Source organism: Eriocheir sinensis, chromosome 39 (genome assembly GCF_024679095.1).
Source record: "Eriocheir sinensis breed Jianghai 21 chromosome 39, ASM2467909v1, whole genome shotgun sequence".
Lineage (NCBI taxonomy): Eukaryota > Metazoa > Arthropoda > Malacostraca > Decapoda > Varunidae > Eriocheir > Eriocheir sinensis.
In genome coordinates, this window is record NC_066547.1 from 15,499,111 (window position 1) to 15,513,482 (window position 14,372).

Here is a 14,372-nt window from a genome sequence, read left to right on the forward strand (position 1 = left end):
ACAAGCTTTAATTGATCGTAATTTATAAAATATATTACACCCAAACACCAATTTAATCTACCATGTCACTGGTTACAACTCATTTCATTATAAATTCTATGCAAATCCTTATCTAAAACATGACAAAAAACATAACTCACACAGATGCTGGCGTACGAGTTAGACATCATAGCGATCAGGAGGTTCAGGAGCACAATAACGTTGATGACGTTATAAGAGCCATACATGAGGAGACTCCAGAACCTCGTGAATGTTTTGATGCCCGTCAATTCAAAATTATCCAGGTCCACCAAACCAAAAGAGGCCCAGAAAAGTGACTGTGATGTCTCAAAAAGGCTGTGAAAAGTGGAAATGGTATAAACTGTGCGTACACACACACACACACACACACAATAAAGTGTCACACAATCAAAATGGGCAAGAGTAAAAATAGACAAAGTAGAGTGTATAAGATGAGAGGGACAATCATCGACACAATGAATGAAGAAAAAGACTTAGGAATAATAATACAAGATACACTAACACCTGAGAAGCACATAAACAAGATATTTGGAGAAACATATAGTCTGCTGCAAAATATTAGAGTTGCATTTCACTACTTGCATAGGGACATGATGAAGAAAATAATAACATTGATTAGACCAAGGCTAGAGTATGCGGCAGTTGTCTGGTCACCACACAAGAAAAAGGACATAAGGAAACTTGAAAGGGTTCAAAGGATTGCAACTAAGATGGTACCAGAGCTATCAAGCCGTCCATACAAGACTAGATTAGAGGAGCTGAGCTTACCAACACTCGAAGAAAGAAGAAAAAGAGGAGACCAGCCAAAACTGTTTTATAAGTTCATAAATGGAAAGTTGAAAAATGGAGATGAGATTCAAAAAGTTAAAGTTAATGGTGAAACTTTTGATAGTATAAGTGATATAGTAGAAGTGATGAATAATTGTTTCCAAACACTGTTCACAAGGGAGAGTGAGTATGAAGGTGTAGATGCAGTGCCGGGGAATACAGTGGGTCTGGAGAGAATACAAACATCAGCAGATGAAGTTAGAAAATTATTGGAAGAATTGGATGCGAGGAAATCAGCAGGACCGGGTGGTATATCAAATTGGGTGCTAAAAGAGTGTAACCAGCAAATAGCTGAAAAGTTGAGCAACTTGATTAATGTCTCACTAGCACAAGGGAAGGTACCAAGAGACTGGAAGAGGGCTAACATCGTCCCAATATATAAAGGAGGAAGTAAGGAAGACCCGTTGAACTCTAGGCCAGTGTCATTAACAAGTGTAGTAGCAAAGATGTGTGAGAAAATTATAAAAAACAGATGGGTGGAGTATTTAGAAGAAAACAGTATATTAACAAATAGCCAATTCGGATTCAGAGGAGGACGGTCTTGTGTAACTAATCTGATCAGCTTCTATTCAAGAGTAATTGATATAATACAGGAAAGGGACGGTTGGGCAGATTGTGTGTATCTGGACTTAAAGAAGGCGCTTGATAAAGTACCACACAAGCGATTAATATGGAAACTTAATCATGTTGGAGGTCTGGGTGGTTCAATATTGGATTGGATTATGGACTTTTTGACGAAGCGAGAAATGAGAACAGTAATTAGGAATAATTAATCAAGCTGGATGGAAGTGACTAGCGGAGTCCCTCAAGGATCAGTGTTGGCTCCGATTATGTTTGTAATATATATTAATGACATGACAGAAGGGGTGACAAGCTATATGAATATGTTTGCTGATGATGCTAAAATAATGAGGAGGGTGGCTAATGAAGAAGACTGTGTAGCCCTGAGCCAAGATCTCGATAGAATAAACGAATGGTCACGCAAATGGGAAATGACATTCAATACGGAGAAGTATAGCGTGATGGAGTTTGGTAAGAGCAGTAGACGAATATCGGGGAACTACTCTCTGAGTAATGAAAGAATCATGAAAAAAAATGAAGAAAAAGATCTGGGAGTGATAATAACAGACAAGTTATCCTTTGTAAAACATATAGACTGGATAAATGGGGAAACATACAATCTTCTTAGAAACATAAAAGCAGCATTTACATATTTAGATGAAGAAATGGTGAAGAAACTAATAACATCGATGATACGCCCAAGACTGGAATATGCAGCATTAGTGTGGTCACCTAGATTGAAGAAAGAAATTAGAAAGTTGGAAAGAATACAAAGAGCAGCGACTAAATTACCGGAAACTCTGAGAAAACGTAACTTATGAAGAAAGACTGGAGAAATTGGGACTTACAACACTGGAGAGAAGAAGAGAGAGAGGGGACCTAATAGCATTGTACAGGATACAAGAGGGATTGGAGAAATTGGACAGGGAAGACCTAGTGGTACGTGACAGAAGTGTGAGAAGAGGCAATGGTAAGGAATTGAAGAAGAGTGGCTGTAGGAGAGACATCAAGAAATACAGCTTTCCATACAGAACCATAACAACATGGAATGGACTTGACGAGGAGACTGTGTGTGCAAAAACGATTCATGAATTTAAAGCCAAACTGAATAATAAGCGTTATGGAGATGGGACAGCACGAGCCTAGCACGGCTCTTTCCCTGTATTTCACAACTAGGTAAACACACACACACACACACACACACACACACTGTTCAGATGCATGCATCAGCTATTGCATAAAGTATAAGCAAACTCAGGACCAGTGGCAATTGGAGAGGATCACTTGACTGCAAATGCTAACTGTGATAAAATGCACTGAACCCAGAGGTGGCGTGCACAAGAGTAACTGTTCATCATCGCAACGTGGTTACTATCAGGTGGGAGGTAGCTGGTAGTCTGTAAAAGACTTGTTGGGAAATTTGTTTGCTTTATTGCTGCACCCCAGCACTGCACACAATATAGTTTCTGTATATCTTTCACATGCCATTTGTAATCTCCATCTAGGAGCAGTATCATTTTCTTTGGTCATAAAAATGTTATCCCAGTGCAATTTCCCCAAGTTAATACAAGTACTATTTTTTTTCATTTTAGTGTTGGGTATATTGCACTTGTTGATATGTAACTAGATATGCCACTCAAGCAGTTCACCTAACACAGTGTACTACCTAAGAAATGTCCATATTCAAATTGCTGACCCAATTTTGGTATAATCTGCAAACTTACTTCTTGTACTACTTACACTTGAATACTGATCACTGATCTAGTCCTTCTTTAATCTATGTGTTCTCTTTTTTCCCTCCTCTTAACTATTGTGGTCTTTTGTACCACTCTCTTCCTGCCCTTTTTCTCCTCCATTCCCCCCTGCCCCTTTTCCCCTCCATTCCCCTGCATATTATCACCCTTCTGCCTTTTACTTACTTAGAGAATCTTCTCCAGATTTCACACGAATTTGAATTTGGGTCTAGTCGACCACCTGGCAGGGAGTAACATATCTTCATATCCAGGTCAGCATAGTACCCAAGCATCTGATTCAAACCTGGAGGGGTGAGAAACAGATGGGACAGTTAACTGGTATGACTGGACAAAGGTGAATTAAGTAGGAGAAATTGATAACATTTTTGGACTCAGTAATGTTGCGAATTTATTCTTTAGTAACACACTGGTGAGGCCAAAACCTCACATACACCGACTCACCTGTGACATACAAGGACCTTCCTTCCAAGCACCACCTTAAATAAACCTCCCCTCAGGCCTAAAGGTACAAGATTTAAGGTATACATATGTTTGGAGGGGTTTCAGTTAAAGTCAATTTAAGGTGTGGCAATGTAAGCCAGCCAGTAGAAATGATGAGTTAATATTTTGATGCCACGTTGCTTGCTCCATGTTTGACAGCAGACTATGTTAAACTGAGGTGTTGCCTCGACTGCTCCTCACAGCTGACTGAACTATGGGGCAGCTTGCATGCCTTAGTCTTACTGGAAGCCAGTATTTTCACTGGACATTCCAGAATATTCTTTCCAAGGTTTGAAGCAAGTTCTAATAGCAACTGCTAATTTCATTAAGTTATTTTACTTAATGTCATATATTAATCTCAATTTATTTAACAGTCATGCCTTTAGGGAAAGTTTCTAAAGAGGTGATTACTAATGCAACCTCTGGGCAGTGAAGTATTGCCTTTATTGTGAAACAACTCAACCACCCAATTACCCACGGCTGCTTAGCTTCGCTTTCAGATCCCAGCCCACTTCCTAGACAACCCTTAATTTCTAACAGTAAGCCAGTGGCTAAACAAAAATTAAATGAGCTGGTAACATGGGTAAGTAATTGTGGGAACAGGTAATTGGAAATTGTGTTGGATTTGAAATGGGTAGGTAAGAAATGGTAGAGAGGTAAAAATAAGTGCATGTAGTGTACTATTTGCTAGTGGTGGCTGATCATTTACATGACAATGAAGAGAGTAAAAACATCGTTGGCCAAGCCAGAGTAGCTGTTGGACATAGATTGAAAGTTAAACTGATATACAGATATGTAGAAAGAGATAGATGTAGATATAGATAAATAGACAGATAGACAGACAGATGGATAGATAGATATAGGTGAAAATGTGGTATGGAAGATAATTAGCTGTAGAATTTAACCCATAGACAAGAATGCAAATTGTGTGCACTTAATTATGCAGAAAGATGTTATAAGACAAGAATAATATACCTTTACATATATCAGTATCATAACACCCATAATATCATGTACGAAGTTTGAAAGACACAGTATTATTTGCCATACAAATGAATCATTTAGTATTAAAATGCAATACTAAATGAAATCCTGCATTTAAAGCATACATAAACTTGATTTTTTAAGTGGTTAAATAATTTTCATGAATCGGGATAATACTTGCCTGACACGATCCTGTACAATGCAGTTAGATAAAAGCTTAATTCACACACACACACACACACACACACACACACACACACCACAGGAGTATTTACTGTCCCTCCTTGGGCAAGGGGGATGGGGTGTGTGGTGTGTGAGGTCCTGGCGGTATCCATAGATCGACGATAAAGAGCACTTGCTCATGTCGGGAGGGTACCTACTGCCGATTACAAGTTCAACACGTGATCAGGCTGTGGTGAATTACACACACACACACACACACACACACACACACACAGAGTTTGTCTGTTGATGATGCCAGTAGTGGCACCAATACTTTTCCTAATATACATAAATGATATGCCGGAGAGAGTAAATAGTTATATGAGTTTGTTTGCAGACGATGCAAAATTGCTGAGACACACATGAAAAAGTAAAGACTGTGAAATTCTGCAAGAGGACCTAAATAAGATTTGGGATTGGAGTAAGAAATGGGAGCTGGAGTTTAATGTGAAGAAATGTCATGTAATGGAAATGGGAAAGAGTGATGGGAGACCAAAATGGACATGTAGAATGGGAGATGGAGAAATATTAAAAGTTCAAGAAGAGAGAGATCTGGGAGTGATAATACAAGATAATCAACAGTCAGAGAGTCATGTAAATAGGATATTTGGAGATATGTATAGAATGGTAAGAAATATAGGAATAGCATTCCACTACATGGATAAAGATATGATGAAAAAGATGATTACCACTATGATTAGAACAAAGATGGAATATGCAGAAACTGTGTGGTCTTCCCATAAGAAGAAACATGTGAAAAACTAGAAAGAATACAAAGGATGGCAACAAAGATGGTTCCAAAACTGGAGGGATTTTCATATAAAAAGATTAAAGGAAATGAACCTGCCAACATTGGAACAAAAAAGAGAAAGGGGAGACCTAATACTAATTTACTAATTTATAAATTGTGGAATAAAATGGAAGAAGTAGATAAGTTGCTACTAAGATAAGTAACAAACACCAGCAGCACACGAGGACACAGTAAAAAATTGAGGAAAGGAAGATGCTTGAGACATAAAAAAAAAATATAGCTTCCCACAAAGAAACATAGAGGTTTGGAACAGACTAAGTGAGGATGTAGTATTGGCAAAGAGTGTGCACAACTTTAAGGAAAAACTGGACAAATACAGATATGGAGACAGGACCACACGAGCGTAGCTCGGCCCTGTATAATTACAACTAGGTAAATACAACTAGGTAAATACACACACACACACACCGACCACCGCCACGAGAGGACGTGAGAAGACAAAGCGGAGGACAGCAATCTATTTGTCAGTCAAAAGGGCCCGAACAACAGCTAGGTCATTTGGGTCCCGTCTCCTAGGAGTTCAGGAATTGAGAGGATTATGAGAGATTGGATGGAAAGTAAACAAATATACAAGATGGCGGACTCACTGTCTGAGTCCCCCCGGCCTAAACGACAGGGGGAGGAATCTTTGGAGTGTTTTGAGGGCTTCACGCCAAAATCAGTAATGGAACCGGTACAGTGGAAAAGAATAAACAAAGTGTATCAGGACTGTGAAAGAATAATAATAGAAATGAGGAAGTAGAGAGAAGAGTTTGGGGAAGTGATTCAGGCTCTGACCGAGGTTAAAAATGAAAGAGATGATGAGGCAAGGAGAAGAGACAAAAAGACAAAGAATTTGGTAGAGAACTTCTGGGAAGAAATAATTAAATTTACAAAGGAACAGCTGGAAAGCCAAAAAGAAATAGCACAACTGAAGATGGAATAATTAAAAAAAAGACCATGAGATACAAATTTTGAAAATGGAAAGAGAGGTTAGTGTGATGGGGACAAACAAAAACATGGAGAAGAAGATGGAAGAAATGATAAAAAGTGAGGCAGCAGAGAAGATAGGAAATGATCAGCAGAGTGTGGGTGTAAAGGTAGAGGAAAAGATTAAGCATGTGGTCAATGATGAATTGAAGGAGTGAAGTGAAAAAGACAAGGAAAAAACGAGCTTTAGGGAAATCCTAGAACAACAACAACAGAAACAGAGGCAAGACATATAAAAAGAAGTTGTGAATGTAATAAAAAAATAGAGAAACAATGGTGAGGGACGTGGCAGAAAAGGAAAAAAATGTGTCAGTTTTTTTTTGTTTTTTTTTTTTTTTTTCATTGATTGCCTATTGCGCCGGTAGGCATCTTCCCGGTGGGGCCTGATGGTCGGCCCAAGGCTTCTTCCAGGTGGGGCCTGATGGTCGGCCCAGCCCGTTCTGGCGCAGGCGAGTGTTTATAGTGGCGCCATCTTGCATTTGGTTTCGTTTGGTGTCAAAGTGAAAAAAAAACAGTAAAAACTTAAAGAGAGAGTTATGAGAGGAGTAAGGTGAAAAGTATATTGAGAAATATGAATACTGAAGAGGAGGAAAAGTTTGAGAAAGAAGTAGATGAAATAACTGGATTGGGAAGATATGAAGAAGGAAAAAACAGACCACTAAAGATAAAGCTAAGGTCCCAAATGACAATGGAAACCTTACTAAATAGGTCAAGGAAACTAAACAACTCTGAAGATTACAAGCAAATATATGTGAGGAGAAATATGTCTGAAGATGGAAGAATGAAAGTAAAGGAAATGATAAATGAAGTGAAAAAAAGAAATGATGAAAGATCAGAAGAAGAAATTTTTTTGGAGAATGAAGAACGAAAAACTGATGAAGTGGTGGATAGGAGGCGAAAAGAGGGAGTAAGGGTGTTGATAGAAAGAGGGAAAAGAAAGGGAGAAGGGAAGAAAGGTTTAAAGATTGCATACACAAACACAGATGGTCTTGTATCAAAGAAAATTGAACTAACTGATTATTTAAGGGAGAGTGATCCAGATATTATATGTATAGTTGAAACAAAGCTTGTAAAAGAACTGGAACTTTGATAAGCGTAATGTGCAAGATTTGTGAAAGTATAATAAAAAACAATGGGTCAAACATTTAAAAAAGGGAAATCGTGTGTCACCTACTTACTATGTTTCTACTCAAGAGCAACAGACGTGGTGCAAGAGAGAGAAGGATGGGCTGATTGTGTATATCTCGATTTGAAAAAAGCTTTTGACAAGGTTCCGCACAAAAGGTTAATCTGGAAACTACAGTAGTAGGGAGGAAAGGGCAGAAAGGTTATTGAGTGGATGAAGGATTACTTAACAGGAAGAGAAATGAGGACGGTGATTAGGGAAGAGAAATCAAATTGGAGGAGAGTACAGAGTGGGGTTCTTCAGGGCTCAGTTGTGGCACCAATAATGTTCATAATATACATAAATGACATGCCGAAGGGTATAAAAAGTTATATGAGCCTTTTTGCAGACGATGCAAAGTTAATAAGAAAAGTGAGGACGGGGGAAGACTGTGAAGAACTGCAAAAAAGACCTGGATAGTGTATAGATGGAGCCAGTTATCGGAGATGGAATTTAATGCAAAAAAATGCCATGTTATGGAAATGAGGAAAAGTAAAAAAGACCGAGGAAAACATACAGGATGGGAGAAGAAAACTTAATGGTGGTACATGAAGAAAAAGACTTGGGAGTAACGATGCAAGACACACTATCCCCAGAAAAGCACATAAACAAGCTGTTTGAGAAACCTACAGCATGATGCAAAATATAAGGGTATCATTCCATTTTATGAACAAAGAAATGATGAAGAAAATAATAACAACACAGATAATACCAAAACTTGAATATGCTGCAGTTGTGTGGTCACCTCACAAAATGAAGGATATCAGAAAGTTGGAAAAAATACAGAGAATTGCAACTAAAATGGTCCCAGAACTCTTGAATATGACGTATGAAGACAGATTGAAGGAGATGGACTTGACGACACCGAAACAAAGAAGGGAGAGAGATCTGATCACGCCGTATGAGTTGGTAAATAAGTTTGATGAGGTGGATAGAGATGATCTCTTCTCAACTGCAAGAATGCAGGGGCTGAGAAGACATGGAAAGAAAATTAATAAAGGAACCTGTTTGAGTGACTTGAAAAAGTATAGTTTTCCACATAGTGTTAACACATGAAACAGGCTCAGGCCTGGTAGACTACAAATAGGTAAATACACACACACACACATAAGATCTTACCACAACCGAAAGCGAAGAGTACAAGGGTGTAGATAAAGAAGAACTTGATGATGTCAAATACCATCCTGCCGAGAGCAACCTGCAGTGGCCCCATGTATGGGTTGACACTGAAGATGTGCACCAACTTGAGGAAGCTGTCCATCGTGACATAACACCCGCACCAGTGTTAAGATGAAGGAATAAATAAACAGACCAATTAATAACTATAATTCAAGAAATATAAAGAAATCATATATATATATATATATATATATATATATATATATATATATATATATATATATATATATATATATATATATATATATATATATATATATATATATATATATATATATATATATATATATATATATATATATATATATATATATATATATATATATATATATATATATATATATATATATATACCTAGGTACATACAACATTTTTTTTTCAGCATTTTGAATTTTTTCCATTTTTTGGTATTATTTTTGCTATATCATTATTCCTTTTTTAATTAGAATTATTTACTCTCGTGGGATTTTAGTCCTTTCATTGCTGTTGTGGGTGCAGCAAACCATTTTAAAAAAGGTTTATTAGTTTACATGTAGTGTGTAGTGTCATTGTTTTATGTAAAAAAATGTGTTTTGAGAAATCAGCATTGAAAGTTCAGTGTTCCCAAGAAGTCACTGGGAAGTCATTAGTGGGTCATCAAAATTTATAGTATTTTTTATATGCTTATATTACATCTTGTACATCTATTTGAGAGCATTCTGGCACCTGCTTTCCTCCTCTAATGAGGATATTATGCACTCATAGGTGAGTGTCATGTGGTGCCATTCTTTCTCTTTGTTGTCAGACTGGTGTTCTTAATTAAGTCAGTGGTTCCCTGGATGGTGCCTAAAACCCTCCTGGCTTGTAGTCACTGTCATCCAACCTTGTTTTCTTTGGCTTCTTCTTGTGCTGTGATGTAACATGTTTTATAAGTCGCAGAATTTCAAAACGACACGTTCTGTTTTCTTGTCTGCAGTGACAGCTTTAGGGATGAGAATCGGTCATATAGACTTAGCAGCTGGTGGTGTATCAGGTTTTGAAGAGGTGCCAGCAACAAATATTGGTGTATCAGGCATTGAAGAGGTGCCAGCAACAGGTGTGGAATAGGCGGGGGTGGTGACAGTAATGAGACAATGAGGCGTACCTCACCAGGAGCGACAGGTGCTGGCTGACCCTCCTGTTCTTCCTATCTCCCTCTATCCTTCCCCAGTCATAGTTCATTCAGTTTTCTTATTCTCTCCTGCACATCAGGGGTCTTTTTGAAAGCCCTCGAAATTGATGAATGCGTGAAATAAGTATTGAGGCAGAAAAATGCAGCATCATAGTCTTGCCTCTCCAATAGCAAGCCTGCTTGCTACACTCTGGCCACGGATGACACAGAGTCTCATATTGCTCAATTTCATATAAAAATAATGAGAGAATGTTTGAAAGATATCTATAACAGAGAGAAGGTGGCGTGCATGAATGTCCAGGAGCACGGTCCGTGTGGTGATGGAGTTGGAAACGGTCAATTATTGCGTTATACGGTAAATTTATGACACTTGTTGCTTTACTATAGTCATCCACAAGCCATAAGGTACTCAACAAACCATAAACCGAAAATGACTTAATTTGATGAAAACTATGGGAAACACCCCCCTTAAGGAATCGCGTGTGACGCTGACGGTAGGTAGACGTGACCCGTACATGTCAAAGCAACGCGAAACTCGGGGCGATAATGCACGAAAGTTGGGATATTAAGAATTTAGGATTGAGCGCGAAACTCGAGGATCGCAAAACTCGATAGGGTACTGTAGAAAAATAGGCAGATAAAAGGACTGAGTGGTTGACTGATTAATATATTGATTTACTGATTGACATTCAAAGAAATAGAAATCCAATACAAAAAAAATTACATTAACAAACACTTTTTATGAACCAATGAGTTTACTTTTTTATCAGCAGCAACAGCATTTATGCCTCCACTTACCATGCAAGTCATCACTAGCTGCCTCTCTAGAGGAATTAATTTAATTAACTTACAAGCAAATTATGATCCATCGTGTAGATGAGATGAGGTGTAGGCTACTAAAGTTTGAGGGAAATTTGGTCTATTTTTTATGTATAACTACTGGATGAACCTTGTAAAGCTTTTATTGAGAAAAATTAGTTATAAATTACCTTAAAATGTTGGCAGCACCAAACATTCCCTCGGAGATCAGAATAGGGTCAAAGTCAGGCCACATCTCCCTCGGATAGTAATATTTCTGGCCAGACCACTCGGCCCGCTGAGACAAAAAGAAGGCTGTCGCTCTGGAAAGATGTGTGGCTAGATTCAGAGGAGAATGCTTCCATTGCTATGACAAGAAATTGCTTTGAAAGCCATAAAATCATTTAATAACCCCTGAACTGAACTAAAACACTTGAGCAGGCCCATCAATAGGGGGGGCAAGGGGTGGCACTGCGCCCCTTATCAGGTTCTCTGCACCCCCAACTTAAATTCCAACATTAATGAGAATGTTGTTAATGATATTAAGGAGGCTGACATACTATTTTCAGCATTAAGTCTGATGGAACTCATGACACTACAAATTCAGAAAATATATCTGTAGTTGTAAGATATGTAAAGGGTGGTAAAGTAAAGGAGAGTCTAATTTTTATGCCAACAACAGATGATTTTGACGCAGAAGGCCTGGCCTCATTAATACTTAAAACACTAAATGAATGTGGACTAGATTGCAGTAATATATTATCTCAGTGTTATGATGGAGCATCTGTGATTCCAGGTCTGCATGGAAGTGTTAAAAAAAAAAAAGCTACAAGAAAAACTTCAAAAGAAAATAACCTGCCCCTCTCAATATCTCAATTGCCCCCCTATGGTTAGACTTCTGGGGACGGGCCTGCACTCGAGTACAATAAAAGTCAAATAATTCAAATGGCAGTAGACCAAAGGTCATTTGGATTATCGAATTCTACAAATTATTGGGAGGGACCTGTGAAACTGTAAATTATATTCACATTCTGAGAAAAGACATGACGTGTTTTATTACTCACCAGTAAGCTTAAGAGTATGGAACAGCTGTTTTAGGAAGGTAAAAAGAATATACGTATCCGGAGGTAATAAAGGCACAAAAAGTAAAGCAAGTTCATGAAAGTGCCAAGCAGCAAGGAAGTGAGGTTGGAAAGGTGAACCCTTCCAACAATCATGGAGTAAAGTTGAGGCTGCCTGAGTATTGTATTTTCATTTAATCTATTAACTTTTCCAGCATTTATAATGTTTAACCTAATTATTGTACTGTGCAAAAATTCCTTAAACCTACTAAATGCCACTTTCTTTATCCTTTTCATTCATTGTCCAAGGACCTAGAGGATCAGCTCAGGACCAGTACCTGTAGAAGCCATGGGAGCCATCTTTATGGCAATAAAGGGCATTATATATATAGCCCAAGAATCAAGTGAATATTTGGCAGTCAACACCTAATCTAAATTTATCCTATATCTCTCCTGAGTCTTCTGATGCTTTGTTTCTTGTCCTTGTTGCTTGGTGTAATTGGTACCTCATCTGTTTTTTTTTTTTTTTTTTTTTTTTTTTTTTTTCCAGCAACTATAAATTCAAACTATTGAGACATTCTTTGTATCCGTGTTCAGATTATTGGACTTTTGCTGTATTGATTTATATCATCAAATCATAAAAAGAAAAATAGAAAATGTCTTTCATGACCACTCACCTTAAAAATATCCAATTCACGTAAAAGAAAAAGGAAATGAAGTCGATGATGTTCCAGAGATCTTTGATGTAGTCACCGAGCCCTTCCTCCCAGAGAGTGGACACCTCATTGACGATGAATCCCACCACAAAGATCACAAGGAACATCTCCACGATGGAAGGGAAGCCACCTCGTGCCTCTCGTTCTGCCTCCCTTACCCGCTGCAGCATCCAAGCGTTGCCAAACATTTCCATAACCAATGTCTCCACCCTCAGAGACACAATCACCAGCAACACTGTGGGATGGTCAGTGTGGTGTCAGAGGATGCAAGGCCGCAAAGTGGTAATGAAACTTATAGTGTACATCAGAGAATTACATGAATGTGGTCTACAATAGAGTCTGAAAACCCAGTATACTTTTGACTCAGGTTGTACTTACACAAGAAAAAAGAGTAGGCTGAGGAATGGATAATAAACTTGATAAAAGGCTTCTTCATAGCAGCTCCAAAAGATGATTTTGGAGCCAAGAGGAAGGCAAAGCAGTAGAGTGGGAAGAGACAGCCAATTTTTGCTACCTCGGCCAGCTGAGCGACAGGACCCATACGCTTGAATCCAGGCATGCCATCATACCATACCTGTCCCAACAGCTGCTGCACATTGCTGTGGGCGACAAACTGCGACCACATACAACAAAGGTATTAGAAAAGGCTGCAGATGCTAGAGTAGAAAGTTGTATGAATCAGGACCAGGGGAGGGGTGGAGGCATACAGGTAGCAAGTTTAGAATACCTGTTGGCATGAAAATATCAACTGAAGATAGAAAAAGAGGCAACACTGCAAGAAAATTTAAGAGGTAAAAGACTGTCAGTGAGAGAAGAGAAGGTGATGAGGTGAAAAGGAAAGGAAATATTCCTAGATTGGAGAAAAAAATCTGCCATCACCTTGTGCATTAAGGAGGGCCGGCAGAACTTAAATGTTACCACTTATTACCATCATATCATTATTATTGACAAATTATTCACAAAAATTATCACAAGCATAATTTAAGACACATTAGATCAGGGGTGTGGAGTCAGAGTCGGCATCGGAGTTGGGGTCAGTGGAGTCGCCTACTTTTTGTCAGAGTCTGGAAAAATACCTCTGACTTCCACTCCATTAAACAATTCTCGTATAACGTACAGTACTGTACTTGGCTACACTGCTAGGACAGTGTTGACAATTTATGAAAAATTTCTACAAATTTGTGGGCAAGTTTTTGTATGAGCTATTGTGGGAAGATGTTTAAAAATATTATTTGATATGTTTTTTTGTGGAAATGTGGATTATTAATCTGTAAATTAATTAGATAAATTACTAGACGATGTCACAGAGGACATACCCAGCGACATGTGCCGTATAGGGTGAGTCTGATTCCTGTAATATACTCGTGTGCATCTCCACTCGTCTCAGCACTGAATCTGTGCTAGGCTCCTCATAACTCAGCACTGGGTTGCCTTATAAGAATAACCTGTCTATTATATGGTCTGGATGTCCAGTTCATGCTACACAAAAAAAGATAAGGCTGAATCTGTGGTCGTAGTGTGAATCGATGTGTAGTGTGAACTGACAGAGTGTAGCTAATGTAGTGCAGTGTGGCATGGCATGGATGGGTGTTATGCTGTATGCTGTGGGTGGGTGCTGTATGGTGTGGTGTGGCTGGGTAAAATGTGTGATGTGGGTGTGGCTGGGTAGGATA

The 14,372-nt window shown here is 38.5% G+C and overlaps 1 protein-coding gene across 1 annotated transcript in view; it reads right to left on the reverse strand.

Annotated features, from left to right (window-relative positions):
• The window catches only part of LOC127009065 (transient receptor potential protein-like), a 37,719-nt gene that overhangs the window by 8,669 nt on the left and 14,678 nt on the right, over nt 1–14,372 (reverse strand). The window contains exons 7-12 of the mRNA XM_050881787.1: nt 13,078–13,312; nt 12,661–12,934; nt 11,114–11,245; nt 8,915–9,048; nt 3,330–3,447; nt 141–336 (exon numbers count right to left, since the gene is read on the reverse strand). Coding sequence (XP_050737744.1) covers nt 141–336; nt 3,330–3,447; nt 8,915–9,048; nt 11,114–11,245; nt 12,661–12,934; nt 13,078–13,312 — 1,089 coding nt within the window. The remainder of the gene's footprint in view (nt 1–140; nt 337–3,329; nt 3,448–8,914; nt 9,049–11,113; nt 11,246–12,660; nt 12,935–13,077; nt 13,313–14,372) is intronic.